The sequence below is a fragment of the Syngnathus floridae genome, chromosome 2 (assembly GCF_059516105.1).
Source record: "Syngnathus floridae isolate MCC-2025c chromosome 2, RoL_Sflo_1.0, whole genome shotgun sequence".
Classification (NCBI taxonomy): Eukaryota; Metazoa; Chordata; class Actinopteri; order Syngnathiformes; family Syngnathidae; genus Syngnathus; species Syngnathus floridae.
The window spans coordinates 5,685,801-5,710,804 of record NC_142414.1 but is presented as its reverse complement, the minus strand read 5'-3'; the positions used below and the strand labels follow the sequence as shown (position 1 = coordinate 5,710,804).

Sequence of the window (25,004 nt, the reverse complement as noted above, 5' to 3'; positions counted from 1 at the left end):
CAGTGTGACGCATCGCAGCCTACGGAGAAAGTGGAAAATTGGCACCCCTGCATCTGATTAAATGAAATGTTTTGACTCCAGGTGAGCTCCTCGGAAAGGCCGATGCCAAGGTCCTTGTAGCTGAAGACCACTTCTCAATCAGGAGAGCTCCATGTGGGGTTGCCAATCGTCTGGTACAATACGGAATCGTTCCTTATGTGGTCATTATCTGTTATGTTCTGCATCGAACCAATACGGGTCACAATTTCTTAGCTTGGTGCTGTCAAGGTTGCTTGAAATGGAGACACGTAGCGACGCTGCTTCCCCCCGCTTATTTATTTATTTATTAATATATTTATTTATTTGTTCTTTTTTTTTTTTTAAATGTTCAGTGCACCTGTTTCTCTAGTGTTATCCCACGGCTGCATTTTCCTCACTTCATCTGTCCCTGTCTTTTCACCTTCTATGGTGCAAGCCTGGTCCACTGAGTTCACCATTCCAGTGACTGCACAATCTGCCACAATTATTTCTGGTGTCCCTCAACTCCTGCGATGCCAAGCTGATCAAGGTGATGACAGTTCTGAATGTGTGGTAGCTCAAAGTCTATGTTCCAGCTCCGTGATCAATCGTGGATCCTATACTAACCCAGCGACTACATCTAAACCTTGTACTGACTCGGCAGCAGGAACCGCTGTGCCAGCAATCTCTTCTCATCCCAACCGGATGGAGAGCGTATCTAGTCATGTGTTCACATCCTGGCAAGTACAGCTAGCATACAACCTTATTTTGGCAGCACATATTGCTTGACTCTGGTGACTGACATTTCACACATTCTGCTTGACTCTGAGTACAGATTCAGCCTTTGAAAATTGCAGTCCCATTATTTATATGGCGATAGGTGTACGTTCTGCAGCCGCCGTGTGAACCTCCTTTCACAAACTAGGAGTCTGTCGTAGTACCAAGCCTAGCTCCAGGCCACAAGACTCTTATACAGTATAATCAGTGACTCTCACAGATGCAACTGTTTAAATGCACATTTAGTCTTTTGCTTTTGAAGTATAGTTTCACTAGGGAGACAAACAAGCAAAATAATTCCATTGCCTACTACGAAATGTTTCTGCTGTGTGCATGACTAAGAGTGACGCCCATTTTGTGGACGAAGAACGAGGAAGGAGAAAGTTACTAAGAAAAGGACAGACTGAGTAGGGACGGAAGAGTTTTGCAAACATGTCTGTGCCAGTTTTACGGTGGTGACTGAGCATGCCGTACAAACGTTTAACACAAAGACTTGCTCCTTTTCTTTTGTCCGGCAACAGTACGTTTTCGAGGCTAACTGAGTGCCGTTCCGTTTCAGGTCACAATCAGCGAGCACATTGATTTCGGAACCTAACTTTTGTGGCAATATCCAATTTTAATCAAACATTAAAATTCAGTTCAGACAAATGTTCATTTCTACATCACATACTTCTCTTTTTTAATGTACTATGGGCCTCATATTCGAGACTAAAATAGTGGACCACCCCTTAATCCCCTGATCTGTTTTCATCCTGTCTCTGCTTGACCAGGTTGGCCCTGGCACGGGCCTGGTCCACTGCATCCAGTAGGTTCTTGGAGTTCAGTGCCAGCGTGTGTGCGGCAGCCAGCATCTGTCGTTGGCACTCCTGTTTCAGCGTTGTCACTGAGTTCTGCTGGGCCAATCTCATTTTATTGATCAATTCCCCCAAATCCTTGTTCAGCAGCTTCTTTGTGCCTGTGATCTGGGAAAGGTCAACAAGATGAGCACAAAAATGAGGACAAGACATGTCTAAATGTGGGCATTTTACATTGAAAAATGTATTTGTCAGCAGTTTGACTGACAGAAGGGAAACCAAGAGACACACTACCTCGTTTGCAACTGAGCCGTCCAGGGAAGGCATGACATCATCAACGTGTTGGATGAGGCTTCGCAGAGTGACACCAACCGCCTGGATGGTGCGGAACGAGCAGGGGGTAAATACCGAGGGGGCTTCCAAGTTACGTCAATGTAAAGCGACTCACAGAGCACACTTACTCTGACAGCGTTGGGGTACTCTGTGGCAGGCAGCATGTTGACCTCATTCTTCAGCTGCACCACCTGTCTGACTAGAGCCATGACACTTGAGTAAACCTGATCATCTGATCGGTCCAGTTCAGCTGTGGGACAACACTAAAACACAGATCTTCTGTTGCAATTGACTGTGTAATCCAATCAGAATAAAAATTCAATTCAATCATTGGGCCAACTGAGAGAGGAGATTATGGTTTACCAATGTCACGTCAGGAGACACCGGGGTTGTTGGTGGAGAACCTTCAACACAGCACACACGTTATTTATTTTACATACTACCTACCTTCCGATTACCATTTATGAACAGCAAGAACACTTACTATCAGACGGATTTTTCACTGGAAGCTGAAAATAAAAAAATATTTGATCAGGCGGTTGACTTGTGTGTTTTGCAAAGCAGCTTGAACTGTTTACTCATTAAAATAATACAGAGGGTGCGCTTGAATTCCAACAGGTTTAACTGTTGAGCACGATACTATTTAGAACAACGCTTTTGGAGGAGCCGTCCGCCTCACAGTTAGGAGGTTGCGGGTTCGATTCCATCTCCGACCCTCCCTGTCTGGAGCTTGCATGTCCTCCCCGTGCCCATGTGGGTTTTCTGCGGGCACTCCGGTTTCCTCCCACATCCCAAAAACATGCATGGTAGGCTGATTGAGCACTCCAAATTGCCCTAGGTGTGAGTGCAAGTGCGGCTGGTTGTTTGTCTCTCTGTGCCCTGCGATTGGCTAGCAACCTGTTCAGGGTGTCCCCCGCCTACTGCCCAATGACCACTGGGATAGGCTCCAGCACGCCCGCGACCCCCGTGGGGACAAAGCGGTACAGAAGATGGATGGATGGATAGTCAAAACAATTATTACACCTTTGCATTTGAGGCTTGTCGGACAGCAGGATCCTGCAAGACAAACATAACATCCATTTTAATATGTGTGTGTGAACATGTGTGTGTGTGCGTGTGTGCGTGTGAGTGCATCACCAGTTGTTGCTCCTCCTGCTCTAGCCACTGTCTATCCGCGACCATCTCTCTTTTTTGCCTGTATAGAGTGTCATCAATTTGTTCCTGCTCTTTCTCCAAAAATGGCACATCCCAGGTTCCCTGCACACACACGCACGCGCACGCACGCACACACACACACACACACACACACACACACACACACACACACACACACACACACACACACACACACACACACACATACACACGCACACACACACAGACACACACACACACACACACACACACAATGCAACACGATGCACAATACTGTTTGCGCATAACAGTGTGTTATTGGTGCTTCACTCCCCTCCCTGAAGGACATTTACACCTCCCGTCTCACCCGCAAGGCGGCCACGATTGTGAGTGATGTGTGTCACCCCGCTCACTCTTTGTTTGCTCTTCTGCCCTCTGGGAAGAGGTGCAGGAGCCTGCGCTCCCGCACCACCAGACTCACCAACAGCTTCATACTCCAGGCTGTTAGGATCCTGAACTCTCTACCCCCTTCTGCGTAGCGTCCTGTACTTTCGCGCTATATTCTGACTGTCTGCTGTATGCACACTTGCTCCATTTTTGCTCCTCTTATTGATCATGTTATTTGTTTATTTGTTATTTATTCATCACTCTTATTTATTCATTGTTTGTGCCTTCTTGTTTTTGTTTTTTGTGTTGTTTACTTGTATGTATATTGTGTACTATGTCTTGTCACCGTGGGATAGTGGGAACGTAATTTCAATCTCTTTGTGTGTCTTGGCATGTGAAGACATTGACAATAAAGCAGACTTTGACTTTGACTTTGAGTGAGCAACGCACTGCAATTTATGGAGACGTGTGGAGCAAACCTGAACATGTGAGATATGGCACCAGTCGGGGCGTACTCTGGACAGCTGATGAGAGATCACATGAGATATCTGATCAGGCGGTTGACTTGTGTGTTTTGCAAAGCAGCTTGAACTGTTTACTCATTAAAATAATACAGAGGGTGCGTTTGAATTTCAACAGGTTTAATTGTTGAGCACGATACTATTTAGAACAACACTTTTGGAGGAGCCGTCCGCCTCACAGTTAGGAGGTTGTGGGTTCGATTCCACCTCCGACCCTCCCTGTGTGGAGTTTGCATGTCCTCCCCGTGCCCATGTGGGTTTTCTTCGGGCACTCCGGTTTCCTCCCACATTCCAAAAACATGCATGGTAGGCCAATTGAGCACTCCAAATTGCCCCTAGGTGTGAGTGCAAGTGCGACTGGTTGTTTGTCTCTCTGTGCCCTGCGATTGGCTAGCAACCTGTTCAGGGTGTCCCCCGCCTACTGCCCAATGACCGCTGGGATAGGCTCCAGCACGCCCGCAACCCCCGTGGGGACAAAGCGGTACAGAAAATGGATGGATGGATAGTCAAAACAAATATTATACCTTTGCATTTGAGGCTTGTCGCACAGCAGGATTCTGCAAGACAAACATAACATCCATTTGAATATGTGTGTGTGAATATGTATGTGTGTGCGTGCGTGTGTGTGTGCGTGCGTGTGAGTGCATCACCAGTTGTTGCTCCTCCTGCTCTAGCCACTGTCTATCCGCGACCATCTCTCTTTTTTGCCTTTGTAGAGTGTCATCAATTTGTTCCTGCTCTTTCTCCATAAATGGCACATCCCAGGTTCCCTGCACACACACACACACACACACACGCACGCACGCACAGACCCACACCCACACCCACACACACGCACACACACACACACACACACACACACACACACAGTGCAACGCGATGCACAATACTGTTTGCGCATAACAGTGTGTGTGAGTGAGCAACGCACTGCAATTTATGGACACGTGTGGAGCAAACCTGAACATGTGAGATATGGCACCAGTTGGGGCGTACTCTGGACGGCTGATGAGAGATCACATGAGATGATTTATTAGTTGTTTAAAGCACTGATTGATGTAAATGTGCCTTCTCGTGTCGATATAACACCTTTGGGGGAGGCTCAGCGTGGTCATAGTCCAGTGGCGAGCTAGAAGTGATGCAGTGAAGTGTTCCTGCCTCTTCAATTTTGAGAATGTCCCTTTCATCCAAGCACAATGAGTTTTCATAATAAATCTTTTGTACGATTCACCTTAGGTCATATCAACAGTGGCAGAACTAGAGGGGTGGCGTTGGGGCACTGGTCGCCCCTAAATTATGCTTGGTGCCAGACCAGATAGTAATTGATATTTATGTAGTTCATGATTTTTCTGAATTTTTTTTCCACACTTCCACCCAAGTCCGGAAGGGAGCATATACTGAATCTTGATTAGGGTTTTTTTTAAGAATTTTTTGAATACCGTATTTGCCGGTGTATAAGTCGACCCCCTAAAATTCGACGGAAATTTAAGATTTTATGATATATCCTTTGTATAAGTCGAGCACAATTGTTGCATTATATTAAACTTCAAAATTCAATCAGAAATATGCGAAATTTATTGACGAAATGTGTTCAAATTCCGGGAGGCCGTGCGCATGCGCAGTGGCCGGAAATAGCTCCAGCCGAGCGGATCGGCTGTTTATAAGCACCGCGGAGGAGATCGCGGAGCCTCATTCGACTTCCAGCGGCCGGCGAGCTCGCGCACGCCACCCGGCACCACCGGGAGGCCGGAAATAGCTTCAAGCCGAGCGGATCGGCACTTTATAAGCACTGCGGAGGAGATCGCGGAGCCTCATTCAACTTCCAGCGGCCAGCGCACTCGCGCACGCCGCCTGGCACCACCGGGAGGCCGTGCGCACGCGCCAAGTGGCCGGAAATAGCTCCCACCGAGCGGATTGGCTCTTTATAAGCACCGGGAGGAGATCGCGGAGCCTCATTCGAGTTCCAGCGGCCGGCGAGCTCGCGCACGCCGCCCGGCACATCCGGGAGGCTGTGCGCACGCGCCAAGTGGCCGAAAATAGCTCCCGCCAAGCGGATCGGCTGTTTATAAGCACCGCGGAGGAGATTGCGGAACCTCATTCGACTTCCAGCGGCCGGCGAGCTCGCGCACGCCGTCCGGCACATCCGGGAGGCCGTGCGCACGTGCCAAGTGGCCGAAAATAGCTCCCGCCGAGCGGATCGGCTGTTTATAAGCACCGCGGAGGAGATCGCGGAGCCTCATTCGACTTCCAGCGGCCGGCGAGCTCACGCACGCCGCCCGGCACATCCGGGAGGCCGTGCGCACGCGCCAAGTGGCCGAAAATAGCTCCCGCCGAGCGGATCGGCTGTTTATAAGCACGGCGGAGGAGATGGCGGGGCCTCATTCGACTTCCAGCGGCCGGCGAGCTCGCGCACGCCGCCCGGCACATCCGGGAGGCCGTGCGCACGCGCCAAGTGGCCGAAAATAGCTCCCGCCGAGCGGATCGGCACTTTATAAGCACCGCGGATGAAATCGCAGAGCCTCATTCGACTTCCAGCGGGCCGCGCACTCGCGCACGCCGCCCGGTTCAAATTTTCTAAGTGCAACGCACAATGAGATGCATGAGAAACAGCCTTGGTTACCATCACATCTGAAGCGATGAATACGAAGTTAAATTTTATGACTCGGTGTATAAGTCGAGGTCGATTTTTTTCGGTCGATTTTGGATCGAAAAAGGTCGACCAATACACCGGCAAATACGTTATGTAAAAATGTCATTGGCCTCCTCCAATTGCCCCCCCCCCCCAAGGAGAAATCCTAGCTCCGCCAGTAATTTGAAGGAAAAACAGTTTTCAACAATTTCAAACGTCTGAGGTTGCTGTTTAGTGCTTATTTTCTTTTCTGACCCACTGACATCCTGGATGAGCTTCAAGAGACACCGTATAGAATCTCATGGTCAACCAATAGAATGTAAAAACCTTCGACATGCATGCATGTTGAAGCACACGCTCTATGAAATAAAATAAAAGCACAGCAAGTAGGACTGTACATGGATAGCAAAGCTTTACTTAGCATTCATTTTGAATTTGGCCCTCTGAAGCCACCCTTGTGCTGGCTGACTTGACTTTGCAATGACAAATTTAAACAGGAGCTCAATATTTCAGCGCTTCTGCGTGCCACTTATGTGTACTCTGGGCCCTGATTATATCCACACTTTTACAACATAAATTTACTTCTGCTTGAATAAGCTTGTTTTTCGGTGTCATGCAGTGAGTCAGCTCTCATTCCACCCTGTATACTGCGAGGGCCAAAAGGCAATTCCAGCTTTTGTTATAATGTCCAGCAGTGAGTTGTAGTAAGAAACTTAGTACCTCAGGGAGCACATGAGCTGGCTGAAGCTGGGACGGAGGCACGGCTCATAGGCCCAGCAGCTGGTCAGTAGAGAGTAGACAATGGGCGGGCACGACAACGGCTTGGGAAGTCGGGTGCCGGACTCCAGCTGGATGATCACCTGTCCATTTTCCAACCAGAAGAATGGTTGTTGGCCCATGGAGAAGATCTCCCACACACACACACCTGTACAGGACACACACACACACATCCTGGTTTACTTGTGTCGAGGGACTGCAGGGACTTTTAGACATAAAAAAGCTGTAATTTCAAACAGTGCTTTTTTTCCACTATGTGCTAAGGCACATGTTTCAACAATGCTTCACCTGATCGTGGTTAAAACTTTTATTTACATTGTTTTGAATTATTCAGATTGCATTTCCGTTTTCCTAGCAGTAACACAGAATATAGAATTTAACTCTTTTCCTGTCCCAGGTCTTAAGAGCTTCCATGAGCAAACACTCAAACATGGATGATTAGTTAATTTATCAAGATGGTCACTCAAAATGTTCATAAGGACATGGCTGCAACTTCTTCCTGTTGAAGATTATCATCCGGCTGGAACACATGTTTAGCTAGCTCCATTCCAGCTATGGCTGAAGGGCGTTCAGCAAGGGACTTGTGCTCATTCTGCATTTGGCTGAGATATAACACGTGACAGTTTCAGTGAGAGGCATGAGGGTGGACACATTCCACTCAGACAATGGGATGTTCAGCACCGCTGTTGCCAAAATCACATTTCCACATTTCCTGCTGGACTGATGACACTGATCATATCTCAAAGAAACAAAAGGGATTCTAAACAGTTCTTCCCTGGCTCCTTGAGCTGGTACAACTGTTGCCAAACATGTTCCCCAAGTACTTTCTTTTAAAAAGAACAACGAATATGCATAAGCTCCCCAGGTGTGTTTTTACGGCTGTTTAAACGGAACCAATTCAGTTGCTCCTGGATCCTGTGGCAAACACTCCAGTGACTGCTCAGGAAAGCCGAAGGCCCCAATGGCATTAAATGGGCACATTGAAGTTTGAGAGTTCTTTTACACCTCAGAGCAAATAAGCAGTGATGTCTCTTACTGTACATTCCTTTTGTTCTTTATGGTTTGACATGAAAAACTTTACAGACATTAGAATTTTCTGTGGAAGTATATTTTATGTCAAACGACAAATTGAGGAGTTTGACCTTAGAAAGACAGTTCTAAATTTAAATACCGTATTTTCCGGACTATAAGTCGTGTTTTTTTCATAGTTTGGGGGGGGGGCGACTTATACTCAGGAGTGACTTATATGTGTAATTATTCACAAATTTTTACTTGATCATTAGCACATTACATACTTACTAGTATAGTTGATCACTTCACATGTATTTTCACTTTAAAACGCATGAGGGCGCACTATGGCTGTGGAATAATTAGAGCCTCACCGACAATGAGTTCTATTCACTGACTTCCGGAGTCAGGAGATTTAATGATTTGGATTGACACAGATGGTTCGATAAACTTGTTATTTATGTTATAGCTATTTGATATATAGTTTATTTAGCGTAGCAACTTGTATGACATACAAGTTGCTACGCTAAATAAACTCAAACTCATTTTTGTCACGGGCCGCATCGTAATCGTAGTTTCCTTCGGAGGGCCATTATGACTGTCAACGTCATACATGATATACAGTATAGTCTACACAACAAACAAGTTTTGGCGTGTCAGATGTTTTGGAGACAGAAGGTCAGGAAGGCACCAAGCCCAGACAGCGTGTCCCCCTCCTGCCTGGAAGTCTGTGCTGAACAGCTGGCACCCACCTTTACACGGATCTTCAACCATTCCCTGAACCTGCGTGAGGTGCCCTCGTGCTTCAAAAGCTACACCATCGTACCGGTGGCCAAGAAGCCCGCCATAACAGGATTGAATGATTAAGACCCGTCGCCCTGACATCTGTGGTCATGAAATCCTTTGAGAGGCTAGTATTGAGCCACCTGAAGGACATCACAGGACCCCTGCTCGACCCCCTGCAGGTTGCCTACCGGGCAAACAGGTCGGTGGATGATGCTGTCAACATAGGACTGCACTACACCTAGACAGTACGCCAGGATCCTGTTTGTGGACTTCAGCTCGGCGTTCAACACCATCGCTCCCAATATCCTCCACCAGAAGCTCACCCATCTCGCGGTGCCTGCCTCCACATGTCAGTGGATCACCAGCTTCCTGACCAACAGGAGACAGCAGGTGAGGCTGGGGACCATCACATCCGGCCGACACCTGGACCACCAGCACTGGCAACCCCTAGGGGTGTGTACTCTCCCTATTGCTCTTCTCTTTCTACACCAACGATTACTCCTCAGGCAACTCTCCTGTGAAGCTCCAGAAGTATGCGGACGACACCACTCTCATAGGACTAATCCGGGACGGTGACGAGACTGCGTATAGACAGGAGGTGGAGCAGCTAGTCCACTGGTGCAGCCAAAACCACCTGGAGCTGAACCCACTCAAGACCGTGGAGATGACAGTGGACTTCACCCCTCACCATCCTCAGTAATGCTATTCCCACCACAGACACCTTCAAGTTCCTGGGCTCTACAATCTCCCGGGACCTGAAATGGACCGGCCACATAGACTCCATCCGGAAGAAGGCCCAGCAGAGGTTGTACTTTCTGAGACAGCTCAGGAAGTTCAACCTGCCATCATCCAGTCTATCCTCTGCACCTCCATCACTGTCTGGTTTGGATCGGCTACCAAACAAGACAAGCACAGACTGCAACGGACAATCAGGTCTGCGGAAAAGATAATTGGGACGAACCTCCCATCTATCCAAGACTTGTACCTGTCCAGGACCAGGAAACGTGCAAGTAACATCTGCAGACCCTTCTCACCCAGGACACAGTCTGTCCAACTAATGGCGTTACGGAGCACTGTACGTCAAAACCAGCAGACACAGCTTCTTTCCCCAGGCTGTCGCTCTGATGAACTCACACCACTCATAGAGACTCAGAGTCATCACTGTGCAATAACATTCTGCTCTCGTCACTTAAATGTTGTTAGTTACCTGAATGTTGTACAGAGGGTGAGCTCAACCGGAGTCAAATTTCCTGTTTGGCATGCACAATAAAGATTATTCTGATTCTGATATGGCTCTGTAAACCGATTACGGACAGATCATATCTGGAAATATTTTGGCTGATCTGTACGGCTCGTCACTCAGAGCTCTCTCCATGGGAAAGCATGTCAGTGGAATTTAGGTGATTGACAGACCAGAATTTCTTCAAGTCATTCTAGTGCATGACCTTGAAGAACTTCTTCCATGCCCGAGTGACCAGTAATAGGAGTCCTTCTTTGGCTTGGGACTCACAAACTCATCCACTACAATGGACTCAGGAAGGGGATTTTGCAAGCATGAAAATTCGGTTTGGTTGCTAACGTGCAATGTGCATAGAGTTGCTGGTGACATACTATTTCAGAATAGAACAACATTCATTCATTCATTCATTCATTCATTCATTCATGCATTCATTCATGCATTCATTCATTCAATCATTCATTCATCCTCTTAATCGCTTGTCCTTATTAGGGTCGTGATAATGCAACACTGATCATTTTGGTCATAGTAATGGTAAACCAAATGGTCGACGTATACTATTTCATCTACAACACAGAATTAGATATCTAAATAATGTATTTTAAACATTTGTGTTTATCAATAAAAGTTGCATGAGGGGGTCTCTAACCAAACATCCAGACATCACTGGCAATGGTGAACCGACGAAAGTTGATGGATTCTGGCGCCATCCACTTGATTGGCATTCGCGAAACAGATGCTGTGAAATAAAGGAGAGAAATTTCAAACGATGGAAGAATGGCAGACTAAATATTTACGCTTGTGAATATGTGTGTACCTTTGTAGTACTCTTGGTCATCCATGTAGCGAGACAGACCAAAGTCACCAAGCTTGACACAGTCAGAAGATGCCACAAGGATGTTTCTCACTGCTATATCTCTACATAAGCATGGTGGAATGCACAATAAATTCAACAGGCCGCACAGAGGGGAAAAGGTCATCTGCACGTACCTGTGCACCATGTTGAGGCCCTCAAGATAACACAATGCTTTGCAGATTTGCAGACAGTATAGGATTAATGTTTCAGTTGTCAAGATATATTTCTGCTCCTTCAGGTATTTCCCCAGCTGACATCATAAAGACAGACAAACATGAAATGAAACTAAGATTTGTTCTTAGTTTATTGGGTAGAGTTCTGCAGATAGGTGGCCCACCTCATAGAGAATAGAGCATCCCCCAGTACTCAGGTGGGACAAATACAATTTCAAATTCAAGCCATGCACGCCAGTGTATAATAGTGAGTAGCCTCAAAGGTGAGTCTTTGATACTTTTTCAGGACATTGTTTCTGGATTAGGCAAATTTCTTTCCACAAAAAAATTGATTAGAGATCATTACGCTGAGTTTTACGTAACACAATCTGAAAACTATTGCTTTAAACCAGATAATGGTTCATTACCATGGCTGTCTTTGAGAGTCATGTGCAGTGTGTCCACTTTATTCTGAAAATTGTCCATTTACCCTCTTCTTTCCCTTTCATCTTAACGCTATTTAGCGTTTGCCACAGAAAATCATTTTATTCCATTCCTCCCCATCCTCCGAATCTTCTGCTCAAACTCTACCCATTTGCAAGACACCATTCATGAAGCTCCTCTTTGGTCTTCCTCTTTGGTTCAATCTAACGACTCCATTTCCAGAATTTTTCTACTATTATAGCCACTGCCTCGCCTCTGCAGATGTTCCAAAACTTCTCATTCTGGCTTCTCCAACTTTGTGTCCAAAAATTCCAGTGTATACTTATCCTCATTAGTCAATCTGTCCATCACTGAAGCACAAGAAGAACACAAGAAGAGCCTTAGAGCCTTTCCTTGATGTAGTCTCACACTCAAGCTGGAGTTGATACTGTCTCGTACTAAATACACACAACAGAACAGTTGCTGTGCATGTTTGCCCTGTTCTACAATTTTTTCCACACCTCCTCAGGCATTTCCCCTGAGGAATTTCTCTTGTTGATTCTCTTCACGACTTTCCTCACTTCATCATGTTTCAGTTTCCACCGCCCTATTCTCATTTGTCTTTCATTTTCCACATTCATCAAATCCAAAAATTCATCTTTCCAGCTACATGACACGCTCTGATCACTTATGACATTATTACATTTCCATCACTGCTTTTAATCACCCTAACCTGTTGAAAATCCTTCCAAGCTCGACACTAGCCAATCTTTGGAACTCCCTTTCGGCTACTTTTAGACCAACTCATCACCCACTCTCTTTGTGGCTTTAGCCGCCTCCTCCTTTATCGCCCGTCTCCTCTCCTTGTGTTCCTCTTCAGCTCTCTCAAGAGCTCTTTGTCTTCTTTTGTCTGCACGGTGATCTTTCTGCCTGTTGCCCAAATCACTGTTATGCTATCAGTCCAATCATCTGCCATCGCCACAAGAAAACCCAAAGCTTTTTTTTACTCTACCCTTTAAGTCCTGACAATATTAGGCATTTCTTAACTTCTGCCGCTTGATTCTTTGCTCTTTCAACACTTCAATGAATATAGTCAACATGTGGGCACCTGCCTCTGTTCGTTTTCGTCTGACGTCACTGTTCGCCACAGCCATTTCCTTCCTGTTTGCAAACTCCACCGCCATCCGGCCTTCAGACACCAAACCTGCCCATCACCGCTCCCTTTATCTTTAGTTCATCAACATGTCTATTGAGAGCTCCCTTATTCTGCCCATAAGTATTTAACAACAGATTGGTAAGGTGATTTTCCATCTTGGACTTTTTTGGTTCTTTAATCTGAGCATTTACATTATCAAGAGCATTTTGATAATGTTTATCCATTTGTTAAACCATCCAATGAGAATGGTGTATTTCTGTATTATTATTAAATCAACTATTTTACATACATGTTTCAATCTTTTTTCCAACCCTATCTAAAAAATACTTGGCACATCTGTTTTGCTTTAAAAATCAAATCTAGCCTTTGAATTCACAAGTTTGTCCTCATGGTATGATCGGGAAATATACTATAACGTGCCCATTACATGCCATGACCATAATCAATAAATCTTCCAGCATTAACATGCAATTTGTGAGGAAATCCAACATCAAGGTCTAAGCATGCATGCTCACCTCTCCATATTGACAGAGTTCCATCACAATCCAGACTGGATCAATATTAATTACTCCAATCAGGCGCACAATGTGGGGGTGGTCCAAATTTTTCATCAGCCCTGCAATTTAATAAACAATTCAGGCATTTATGTATGTGATTTATTTGTTTGTATGTATCTGGGAATGTGAACAAGCGAACCAGCTTCACTGAGAAACTTATCCTTCACATCTGCTGAGCAGTCCTTACAGGTTTTGATGGCTACTTGGATCGTCTCGCCTTTCTTTAAACACAGACACAGTAAACGCAATGAATTGATTGCAAAACGCAGGCTATGCAGTGTGGTCATTCAGCGCGGCTCAACTTACCTTGCTTTTATACACACCATCATGAACTTCTCCAAAGAAACCCTCACCTAGGATCTGACCTACATTTACATCAGCTCGGGAGATCCTATGCTTCTCTGAATGTACAAATATGTTTTTTTTTAATGATTGGCCCACATTCTTATTTTCTGGTATTATTTGGGGGAACCTGACTCACCACATGGGTCTGTTGTATTCTCAGGAATCTCAACATAAATGTCTGAACCTGTAGACAGAAGACAGAAATGTCAAAGTGTGCTTGTGTATGTTTACTGCGTATGCATACTAATTTATTGCAAGTGTTCAAGTTTAGTATCAAACCTCTATTGGGTCCATTCGAATCAATGCTAAAGGAGATTGAAAAGCATTTATTAGGACGAGATGTCAAATAAAGACCACTGAAAATTCAGCTAGTAAGTGTTTTTTCTTATGCATTTGCTTGTAATTAAAATGAGCCCTCACCCAAAAAAATAGGGTGTAATTAATTTAATTAAACTGATGTTATATACTGTAGCAATTTAAAATATCAGCCAGAAAAGTAAAAACAGTCTTTCTCAATACAATGCACCTTTATTTTACAACAGCTGAAAAAGGTTTAACTCACTGTTCTGGAATGTCAGGCAGTTTCGATCTCACTGCAAGAATAAATGGTAAATGAGTTTATCAAATGTGCCACATGCTTTTGAATGACTTCATTTTTGGCCACTATTTCAAATGTGTACCTTTTCTAGGCCTGCTAATGAGCGAACCCTGAGGGGGAGAGCACTCGATCTGACAGAAGCCATCAATTAGGTTGGCCATGTTTTCTGCAACAGCCATTGACTCCGTACTCACTGACAGAGGCTGTGGGGTGGAACAGGATATTTAGTGCTTAACACTTGGAGGCCAAAGCACTTTGGCTGTGTGCCTGTCAAGTCCTGCAACGCTCGCAGTGTGTTGAAAAATGAAAAGCAAGATGAAAAGCATTTTAAAAAGGTGCAGACACAAAAGAAGACTAAATAATAAACTCAAACTCCAGAACTGAAATAAATTTTACAAGTACAAACTCTGAAATGTACATAAGTTCAAAAGTAAGATGTAACAAAATAATTAATCAATTATTATTTGATAACTTAACACAACTCTCTGTTGAAGCTGCTGCCCAAGCGACCACAAGCGGTGGATGGATGGATGGATGGATGGATGGATGGATGGATGGATGGATGGATGGATGGATGGATGGATGGATGGATGGATGGATGGATGGATGGATGGATGGATGGATGGATGGATGGATGGATGGATGGATGGATGGATGGATGGATGGATGGATGGATGGATGGACAGGTGGAAGGAAGGAACTTGGCACATCAACAAAAATATGCATTCAAATGACTTTATCTTTTTCAATAACTTAATAGCACTCGATTGCTCGTACTGACATAAAGAAAAGAGAAAAGCCATGCCTAGGTTTGGCTTGACTTATGCTATCAAAACAATAAGTTCCCATGGATTTACAAATATTGCAGAAATGCAATATGCAAAAATCTGGAAATTATCTTACAAACAAACAAACAAACAAACAAACAAATAAATAAATAAATAAATAAATAAATAAATAAATAAATAAATAATGGGGGGAAACACAATACTTTCAGTTTTCAGATTAAAACATTCCCTGGTTCAAAGTCATTGCTGTCCAACCACTGCCATCCATCCATCTGCCCAGCTTATGAACGGCTTTTCGTCACTTATGTCTTGACGTGCTGGAGCTGTTATATGCTCCTTTGGTGGTCGGCGGGGTAATAACCTCTTTCATGCCTGACCTCAAAAGTGGTTGACTTTACTTTTGTATCGTTTTTAAAATGTCATCCACAGAAGTTGAAGAAAGTAATAGCCTATTTTAACAAAGGACTAGGAAGCACAGACATAGTTTCTGTTTTCAAAAGTAAGGAGGAAAAGCTAAAATGTCAGACAAATAAATACACTACCGTTCAAAGGTTAGGGGTCACCCAGACAATTTAGTATTCCCCATGAAAACTAACATAATTACACAAGGGTTTTCTAATCATATATTAACCTTCCAACGCAATTAGCAAACACAATGGACCATTAGAACACTGGAGAGATGGTTGCTGGAAATGTAAATATTGTACGAAAAAACAGACGTTTGCAGCTAGATTTGTCATCTACCACATTAACAAAGTATAGAGTGTATTCCTGATTAATTTAATGTTGTCTTCATTGAGAAAATAGCGATTTTATTTTGAAAATAAAGACATTTCTAAGTGACCCCAAACAATAGTGTAATACAAGAAAAATCTACTTAAGTATAGGTACAAAGCATTTGGATTTCATTATTTCCCACCACTCAACTGTTGTTTTAGGCAAATCACACTATTACTTAGCATCCAGACTTTCATAGGAAATTTACCTGCTTGGTGCCCTCTATGTGCACAGTGAGCAGAGCTCGGCCATGGCTCTCTGCAGAGAATGAGATACTGCTCACCTGAGAGAATGTGGCCAGGCGGACAGGCTGGGGGAAAAAAAACATTTTTTTTTTTTTTTTTTTATCAAGATGGATGAACAAAACAGGAAATTGTTTTACTGAAAAAGATTGAGCTTACTGTTGAATTATCAGTTTGCTGACTGATACCTTCAGATCCAATGACCAGGTCTATTGTTACATGCCAACCATGCTTTAGGGAAGCACACAGTCACATACAACAATCTAACTTGCACATGATATGATAAACGGGATCATGAGCGACAGACCAAAACTTGCAAAAATGGGGTCAGTGGTTTAAGTTGTTTCATAACATCAGCTAAAAGAATCAATAGAAGGTTTTAATGTGACGCTCAACAGCCACATCATAAGGTACACTTCATACACCAAAATCTGATTAAACAATCCTTCACAAAAAAAAAAATATTGCCAGCACAAAGGGATCACAGAAAGGATGTGAAGCAATGTGCACAAACACAATTGCATTAACAATAATAATGATATGTAAGGCTGATTTGTGCATGTTTCTGAATGTTTGATAGAACTGATAAAGGTGTACCTAATGTGGTGGGTAAATGTTGTCACAATATACCCCATGGAAGGTTGCATACGTTCTCACTTCCATTCCGCATTGACTTACCACCAGCTGACAGGCAAACCTCTCCTGTGTATAGCTGTAACACTGAGCCAGCGTGCTGAAGAATTTGACCATGCACTGTTCCTGGTCCAGAGTGCCGTAGCCTTGAAATGTCTGCCGGATCATGCGACGCAGCTTCTTTGGCTTACAAGTGTCAAAAATCACAAATTAGCATTGGATGGCGGGTTAGGGTTATGGATGTATGAAAGATGCATCTCTACCTTCATACTGTTGATAAGCTCTTTTGGAAAGAACAAGTCAAGTCCCACATCTTTCCTAATGGAGAAAAGTCAGATCATGATAAATTACCCCGAAACTTGTTGGTCATGAATGACCTGCAAATACCAAATACATTGAAGGTAGGATGTTGTGGCAAATGTGAAAACAGAAAACAATGATTTGCAAAGATATATTTAATTGAATACGCTATATGACAAGATATTTGTGGTATACATATATACGCAACTATCCCTATCTCCAAATTATCCTAACGGTCCACTTTAAAAATCAAATGTGGCCCTAGAGCACAAATATTTGCCCACTGTGCTCTAAATGATGGCTTTTATTCTTAAACAGTTGAGTCGAAGATTCAGACTGGACAGACAATATTAAACTTATTGTTACAGGCAGTTGATAGTGCACGGCAGCAAAACTGTCTGTGTGAGGTTAGAAGAGAAATGGTCTCAATTCCAGAATATCAGACCCTCTCTGAAATTGATCCATAAATGTGTTTGTTAATCGTCCAGATTGTCAGAGATTATACACAAATCACAGGGCACTGACTTACTCTAGTAGCTCAAAGTTGGATTTTTTCTCCAGTCCATTTGGATTCATGTCTTTGCAGAATCTCCTGCCAACACAATAAGAGTGCAGACAGGGATTCTTTAATCATGTAAAACAAAATTGATAGAGGTGTGTGTACTTGGAAGTATGCACTACCTAATCTCCAGGCAACCAAGCTGAAGAGCCATCCCATCACTGACTTTAGAGGCAAACTTCTGCATATAGTCACTGCGTACCTTTAAACACACTCATGCTTAGGTGCCTTAAAAGCATTGTACTATTATTTTTTTAATCAGTTCAAGGTTTTAAAAAAATATATATATAACTGACCTGCTGGTAAAAGTAGAGCATAGTGGTTCTGTCCTCTTGAAATTTTGCCAAGAAGTCTGATGGAATGCATCTGATCCTTAAGTCATATCTGAAAATGTAATATTCACAGAAACGTTGCCTTGTTTCATTTTAAACAAATGTGCTCCACCACAATCATTAAGGCATATAAACCTCCACTCGGCCTCCAGGTGCTGCTGTTCATAACGCTGTGTGAGTTCAGTCATGGTCAGGTCCGGGTGCAACCAGTGTATCTCAGATGACTTGAGGTGCTTGAGAAGGAGACCGTAACACTGGGTGTGTATTATGCCAGGACCCAAGCGGCCACTAGACAGCACAATGTTGATGACATCCTATGACAGAAGATGGCGTTTTCTCAACTCGTCACTTGATTCTTTCTTTTCTAAATAAAGGGTTAAAAACAAACTAAAAAAAACAAGTGCAAACAAGCATCGATGGCTCTTTTCAAATTGCTGTTTAATATTTTTAGTAATATAGCTAAAAAACGTTTCTTTCTTTCAAGTTCATGTGAGATAAACTTAGTGGCAACAATGTTTTTTTTTTTGGTTGTTTTACCATCCATCCATCCATCCATCTTCTTCCGCTTATCCGGGGTCGGGTCGCGGGGGCAGCAGCTTCAGGAGGGACTCCCAGACTTCCCTCTCCCCAGCCACTTCGTCCAGCTCATCCCGGGGTATCCCAAGGCGTTCCCAGGCCAGCTGAGAGACATAGTCTCTCCAGCGCGTCCTGGGTCGTCCCCGGGGTCTCCTACCGGTGGGACATGCCCGGAACACCTCCCCAGGGAGGCGGCCAGGAGGCATCCTGATAAGATGCCCGAGCCACCTCATCTGGCTCCTCTCAACGTGGAGGAGTAGCGACTCTACTCCGAGTCTCTCCCGGATGACCGCGCTTCTCACCCTATCTCTAAGGGAGAGCCCGGACATCCTCCGGAGAAAACTCATTTCGGCCGCTTGTATCCGAGATCTCGTTCTTTCGGTCACGACCCATAGCTCGTGACCATAGGTGAGGGTAGGAGCGTATATCGACCGGTAAATTGAGAGCTTTGCCTTTTGGCTCAGTTCTCTCTTCACCACAACGGACCGGTACAGGGTCCGCATTACTGCCGACGCTGCACCGATCCGCCTGTCGATCTCACGCTCCACCCTCCCCTCACTCGGGAACAAGACTCCAAGATACTTGAACTCCTCCACTTGGGGCAGGATTTCATCCCCGATCCGGAGAGGGCATTCCACCCTTTTCCGATCAAGGACCATGGACTCGGATTTGGAGGTGCTGACCCTCATCCCTACCACTTCACACTCTGCTGCGAACCGTTCCAGCGAGAGCTGGAGATCACGGCCTGAAGAAGCCAACAGCACCACGTCATCTGCAAAAAGCAGAGACGCGATGCTGAGGTCCCCAAACCGGACCCCCTCAACGCCTCGGCTGCGCCTAGAAATTCTGTCCATAAAAATTATGAACAGAATCGGTGACAAAGGGCAGCCTTGGCGGAGTCCAACCCTCACTGGGAACGAATCTGACTTACTGCCGGAAATGCGGACCAGACTCTGGCATCGGTGATACAGGGACCGAACCGCCCTTATCAGTTGGCTCGGCACCCCGTACTCCCGAAGCACCCTCCACAGAACCTCCCGAGGGACACGGTCGAACGCCTTCTCCAAGTCCACAAAACACATGTGGACTGGTTGGGCGAACTCCCATGCACCCTCGAGGATCCTGCCGAGGGTGTAGAGCTGGTCCACTGTTCCACGGCCAGGACGAAAGCCACACTGCTCCTCCTGAATCCGAGGTTCGACCTCCCGACGGACCCTCCTCTCCAGCACTCCTGAATAGACCTTACCAGGGAGGCTGAGGAGTGTGATTCCCCTGTAATTGGAACACACCCTCCGGTCCCCCTTCTTAAAGAGGGAACCACCACCCCAGTCTGCCAATCCAGAGGCACTGTCCCTGACGTCCACGCAACGTTGCAGAGGCGTGTCAGCCATGACAGCCCCACAACATCCAGAGCCTTTAAGAACTCCGGGCGGATCTCATCCACCCCGGGGCCTTGCCACCGAGGAGTTTTTTAACTACCTCAGTGACTTCGACCCCAGAGATTGGAGAATCCGCCTCAGAGTCTCCAGGCCCTGCTTCCTCAATGGAAGGCGTGTAGGTGGAATTGAGGAGGTCTTCGAAGTATTCTCCCCACCGACTCACGACGTCCCGAGTCGAGGTCAGCAGCACGCCATCCCCACTGTAAACAGTGTTGACGTTGCACTGCTTCCCCCTCCTGAGACGCCGGATGGTGGACCAGAATTTCCTCGAAGCCGTCCGAAAGTCATTCTTCATGGCCTCACCAAACTCCTCCCACGCCCGGGTTTTTGCCTCAGCAACCGCCGAAGCCGCGTTCCGCTTGGCCATCCGGTACCTGTCAGCTACCTCCGGAGTCCCGCAGGCCAAAACGGCCCGATAGGACTCCTTCTTCAGCTTGACGGCATCCCTTACCGCCGGTGTCCACCAGCGGGTTCGGGGATTGCCGCCACGACAGGCACCAACGACCTTACGGCCACAGCTCCGGTCGGCCGCCTCAACAATGGAGGCGCGGAACATGGTCCACTCAGACTCAATGTCCCCCGCCTCCCCCGGGACGTGGGAAAAGCTCGGCCGGAGGTGGGAGTTGAAGCTCTTCCTGACAGGAGATTCTGCCAGACGTTCCCAGCAGACCCTCACAGAGCGTTTGGGTCTGCCAGGTCGGACCGGCATTTTCCCCCACCATCGGAGCCAACCCACCACCAGGTGGTGATCAGTTGACAGCTCCGCCCCTCTCTTCACCCGAGTGTCCAAAACATGCGGCCGCAAATCCGACGACACGACTACAAAGTCGATCATCGAACTGCGGCCTAGGGTGTCCTGGTGCCAAGTGCACACATGGACCCTTATGCTTGAACATGGTGTTCATTATTGAAAATCCGTGACGAGCACAGAAGTCCAACAATAGAACACCGCTCGGGTTCAGATCGGGGGGGCCGTTCCTCCCAATCACGCCCTTCCAGGTCTCACTGTCATTGCCCACGTGAGCATTGAAGTCACCCAGTAGAACGATGGAGTCCCCAGAAGGAGCGCTCTCCAGCACTTCCTCCAGGGACCCCAAGAAGGGTGGGTACTCTGAGCTGCCGTTTGGTGCATAAACACAAACAACAGTCAGGACCCGTCCCCCCACCCGAAGGCGGAGGGAGGCTACCCTCTCGTTCACCGGGGTGAACCCCAATGTGCAGGCGCCCAGCCGGGGGGCACTAAGTATACCCACACCTGCTCGACGCCTCTCACCGTGGGCAACTCCAGAGTGGAAGAAAGTCCAGCCCCTCTCGAGAGGGCTTGTACCGGAACCCAAACTGTGCGTGGAGGCTAGTCCGACTATATCTAGTCGGAATTTTTCTGCCTCGCACACCAGCTCGGGCTCCTTTCCAGCCAGAGAGGTGACATTCCATGTCCCAAGAGCCAGCTTCTGCAGCCGGGGATCAGACCGCCAAGGTCCCTGCCTTTGGCTGCCGCCCAGCTCACATTGCACCCGACCCCTTCGGCCCCTCCCACAGGTGGTGAGCCCATGGGAAGGGGGACCCACGTTTCCATTTCGGGCTATGCTATGGTTGTTTTACCATTTGGCGTTAAAGTACCGTATTTTCCGCATTATAAGGCACGCCGAAAAACTTCCAATTTTTTCAAAAGCCGACTGTGCGCCTTATAATCAGGTGTGCCTTATATATGGAGCAATATTGAGCCACTACAACAGGCGTGTCCAAAGTCCGGCCCGCGGGGCAAATATATATATCTTATATATGGACAAAGTTTTAAAATGGGCCATTCATTGAAGGTGCGCCTTATAATCCGGTGCGCCTTATATATGGACAAAGTTTTAAAATGGGCTATTCATTGAATGTGTGCCTTATAATCCGGTGCGCCTTATAGTGCGGAAAATACGGTATATTGAATATTGTGGTTCACTGTCATTGTGTTTTAACATCTGTGGAAAGCATAAAGATTTCAATAAGCCAAGTTGCATCTTTTTGGACAGCGGGAGGAATCCTGGAACCAGTGATATAGAAATACTAACCACTAGTTTATCATGCTAGCAGGTACTTGCTTCCATTATCTTGAGCAGTATTATTATCACATGTAGGTTTGTTTTTTGCCAAGTATTGTATATAAACGTCAATATTAGCAATACGCTGCAGAAAAGTGGTCAGTGTTGGTACCACAGAGCAAGAAGGTTCTGCGTGTGACTCTTCTCTTAGGTTGCTTCTTTTTGACGTGTGCCCACCACCCCACAACACAGAACAAAACTACAGTAGTATTAGTTAGTTAGCATAAATAGTTGTAAAATACCCTGACTGTCATTCCTTCGTCGCACCGAACCAGTTTGAAGTTCTTGCCGAGGTTGAAACTGTTGCTGAGGAAACACACTTTGATAATCTTCACCGGAAAGATGCTGCTCCCGCAGGTAATTCCTGTGGGGGACATGTCCAGGGTCTTAGATTGGCCCGTGGGAGACATGCTCCTCCAAGACAGGGTGCTGGTGTCTCCCGACATTTCATGTGCAGACAGCGTGTAGCTACACTACATCGACAGTTCTGGCCACAAATAGCACAGTTTTGTTAAACATCCATGAATGAAGACACCAGTGCTGCAAAGAGATAGGAAATCATAAGAAGTTGATGTAGTTGAGCAAGTAGATTACTTTCGCTCTTGTACTCACCCATCTTGTGCAAGTCTCACGCAATCTTTCTAAGCTGAAACCAAACTGACTTAAATCGGCCGCTCCGTTCCACACAGTCCGTTATAGGAGAATTATTTTCTGTCTAATTTGTCAGTGTTAACTGTTACCCAAGTCTTTTTGAAGCCTCTTCCTGAAAAACATTCATGCCAATAAGCGAAAGAGGAAGCAACATTTACAGAGAAACAAGGAAGTTGAAGAGCCATTGACCGAACAACTGACAGAATTGATGAATTGCTGTATTGCCCACAATTTACTTCTTGTGCTACTAGTTTTCATAAAAAGATGCATCAAACTCATGGTTTTAAGATGACTGATAAACTTTAATACAGCTAATATCAGTAATAGTGCCCAAGTAGGCACTCTTGGAATTGTAGTGTCTGTCTTCTGACAAAATAACTGCGTTTTGCAGGGCTACGGCTTTTACTAATTTGCCGAGGCTGGTGGGTCTCACTCAGTCCCTGGGGTTGGTTGCCATCTTCCTGGCGGGGTCTCCCCAAGATGACTGTCCTGGCCTGTAAGGAAGGCCGTTTTGTAGGAAGAGACTGCGCGTCCTCATTGCGTAGCTATTACGGTTCAACAGCATCATCTATTGGTAAAATTACAGCATTAAAACAGCAGCGCCTATTGAGAAGTGAAGAAACACTATATTCATTAAGGAGAAGAAAATATGCACATCACCCAAATGAGTATCAGATTGTGACAGACCAGTAAATTGAGCACCTTCCAGAGGCCGTCAGTCATCTTGAAGAGTACCGTATTTTCCGGACTATAAGGCGCACTTAAAAACCTCAAATTTTCTCAAAAGCCAACAGTGCGCCTTATAGTCCGGTGCCCCTTATATATGGACCAAATTCCAACCTGCGGGCCAAATGCGACCCGCGTCTAAATTTAAACTGGCCCGAAGCATTGTGTCAAAGAATCAATCATAAGTGGCCCGCTGAAGACTATGAATCATGAATCAAACAGACTATGGATCATTATTTTGTGATTATAAAGTAATTAGTTGCGTCTGAAGTTGAAATAAAAAAGATAAAATGGAGAATGATTTGATTTGGATTAAAAATCTGACATGATGCAACCTGGCCTGTTGACTGCTGTCACAAACACCAATACCACCCTTGTTATTCATACAACAATAACAACAATAAAACAAACTTAATACACCTAATAAAAAATTCATTCAACTTTCATGAAATTGTTAATTTTGTTATTGTCATGTCTCTCATGTCTTTGTAGTCTCTGATCAGTGTTAAGATAGAGTAGGCCACGTGACTAGAATCAGGAAGTAAGGGCATGTTTCAGCACAGTGTTGAAAGAGCACGCTGCTTGTTCAATTCTCTCCTGCAGTTCGACAAAACAACTACCTACATTTTGTGTTATACAAGGCATCGTTGGTATGTATCTTTGTTTAAGTTATTATGGATCGAAATAGATCTTTTGAGTTCTGAAATGATAGTTTTCTGTGATGTTAAACGATAGGATAAAAGCATGATTGAGATTTCGTGTCGATTTAGATCATTTGGTTCGTATGACTGTTTATACAATGTGGTTTGTATTCTCCCAGTTTCACCCTTTCCCTTGTTATTAAACCTGGAGTCAACCTTCAACCTGGCCTTCAGAGTCTTGATGAGTGAAAGTGGTTGAGTTTACTGTCTTCGGATATTCAACATATTTGGAGGGCAGGATAGTGAAACAACGTCTTCATCGCAGAAGGTAACAAAGTTAAATGCCAAACTCAGACTATGGATGGACAAAAAGAACAGTCACTGAAGTCCAGATATTACAAATGATGTTCTACAAAAGCGTCCTCTGGCAATGCTGCTGCCATGGTCCGCGCCGAAGCCGAGGCAGCGAAAGTACTCTTTCCTTCACAGATAAAGAAATGATTCTGAAAATGGAAAAGACAATTAGAGGCACGCATGGAGATGGAAAAGGCACAGTTAGTGGCACGCATGGCGAAGCTCTCATTAGAGAAAAACGTGGCTGCAGCTGAGGCCAAAGCAGAGGCTCTAGAAGCAGAGGCTTGCATCAACGGTAGTGAGCGAGGTAGCAGGAAGATTCAACTCGATGAGAATCCCTTTAACCCACTGGAATGGACCAGAGAATATGTCGCTCAGCAGTCCAAGGAACATTCAACCGCCGCGCGGGAAGAATACGCTCCTACCAAAACTGAC

General features: G+C 45.5%; 1 protein-coding gene across 4 annotated transcripts; it reads right to left on the bottom strand.

Annotated features, from left to right (window-relative positions):
- Positions 1 to 1,370: 1,370 nt before the first annotated feature.
- Positions 1,371 to 23,009, bottom strand: LOC148401352 (protein-tyrosine kinase 2-beta-like). 4 transcript variants are annotated; one of them, XM_088369269.1, is made up of 33 exons: positions 22,810 to 23,008; positions 22,440 to 22,737; positions 18,231 to 18,409; positions 18,060 to 18,147; positions 17,886 to 17,965; positions 17,734 to 17,796; positions 17,168 to 17,222; positions 16,950 to 17,090; positions 16,431 to 16,502; positions 16,238 to 16,339; positions 14,547 to 14,667; positions 14,429 to 14,459; positions 14,146 to 14,171; positions 14,003 to 14,050; positions 13,828 to 13,922; positions 13,661 to 13,742; positions 13,480 to 13,580; positions 11,368 to 11,483; positions 11,195 to 11,295; positions 11,027 to 11,116; positions 7,290 to 7,494; positions 5,030 to 5,120; positions 4,901 to 4,945; positions 4,594 to 4,713; positions 4,468 to 4,500; positions 3,902 to 3,946; positions 3,039 to 3,158; positions 2,925 to 2,957; positions 2,386 to 2,410; positions 2,265 to 2,305; positions 2,030 to 2,164; positions 1,863 to 1,943; positions 1,371 to 1,736 (listed from the first exon to the last, which is right to left on the bottom strand). In XM_088369269.1, the coding sequence occupies exons 2-33, from the start codon at positions 22,641 to 22,643 to the stop codon at positions 1,503 to 1,505; spliced, it is 3,003 nt and encodes a 1,000-aa protein (XP_088225395.1). In that variant the 5' UTR covers positions 22,644 to 22,737; positions 22,810 to 23,008; the 3' UTR covers positions 1,371 to 1,502. The 4 variants fall into 4 exon arrangements, with proteins under 4 accessions (XP_088225395.1, XP_088225396.1, XP_088225398.1 ...); XM_088369270.1 differs by having other exon boundaries at positions 22,440 to 22,684; XM_088369272.1 differs by having other exon boundaries at positions 22,440 to 22,561.
- Positions 23,010 to 25,004: the final 1,995 nt, after the last annotated feature.

Excerpts from the sequence above, each read along its gene's own strand:
- LOC148401352 (XM_088369269.1), bottom strand. The coding sequence starts at position 22,643 with ATGTCGGGAGACACCAGCACCCTGTCTTGGAGGAGCATGTCTCCCACG. Across the intron at positions 14,051-14,145 it reads TTCGAATGGACCCAATAGAG|GTTCAGACATTTATGTTGAG; the intron begins GTTTGATACTAA and ends TTCTGTCTACAG. Across the intron at positions 7,495-11,026 it reads CAGTGATGTCTGGATGTTTG|GTGTGTGTGTGTGGGAGATC; the intron begins GTTAGAGACCCC and ends TGTCCTGTACAG.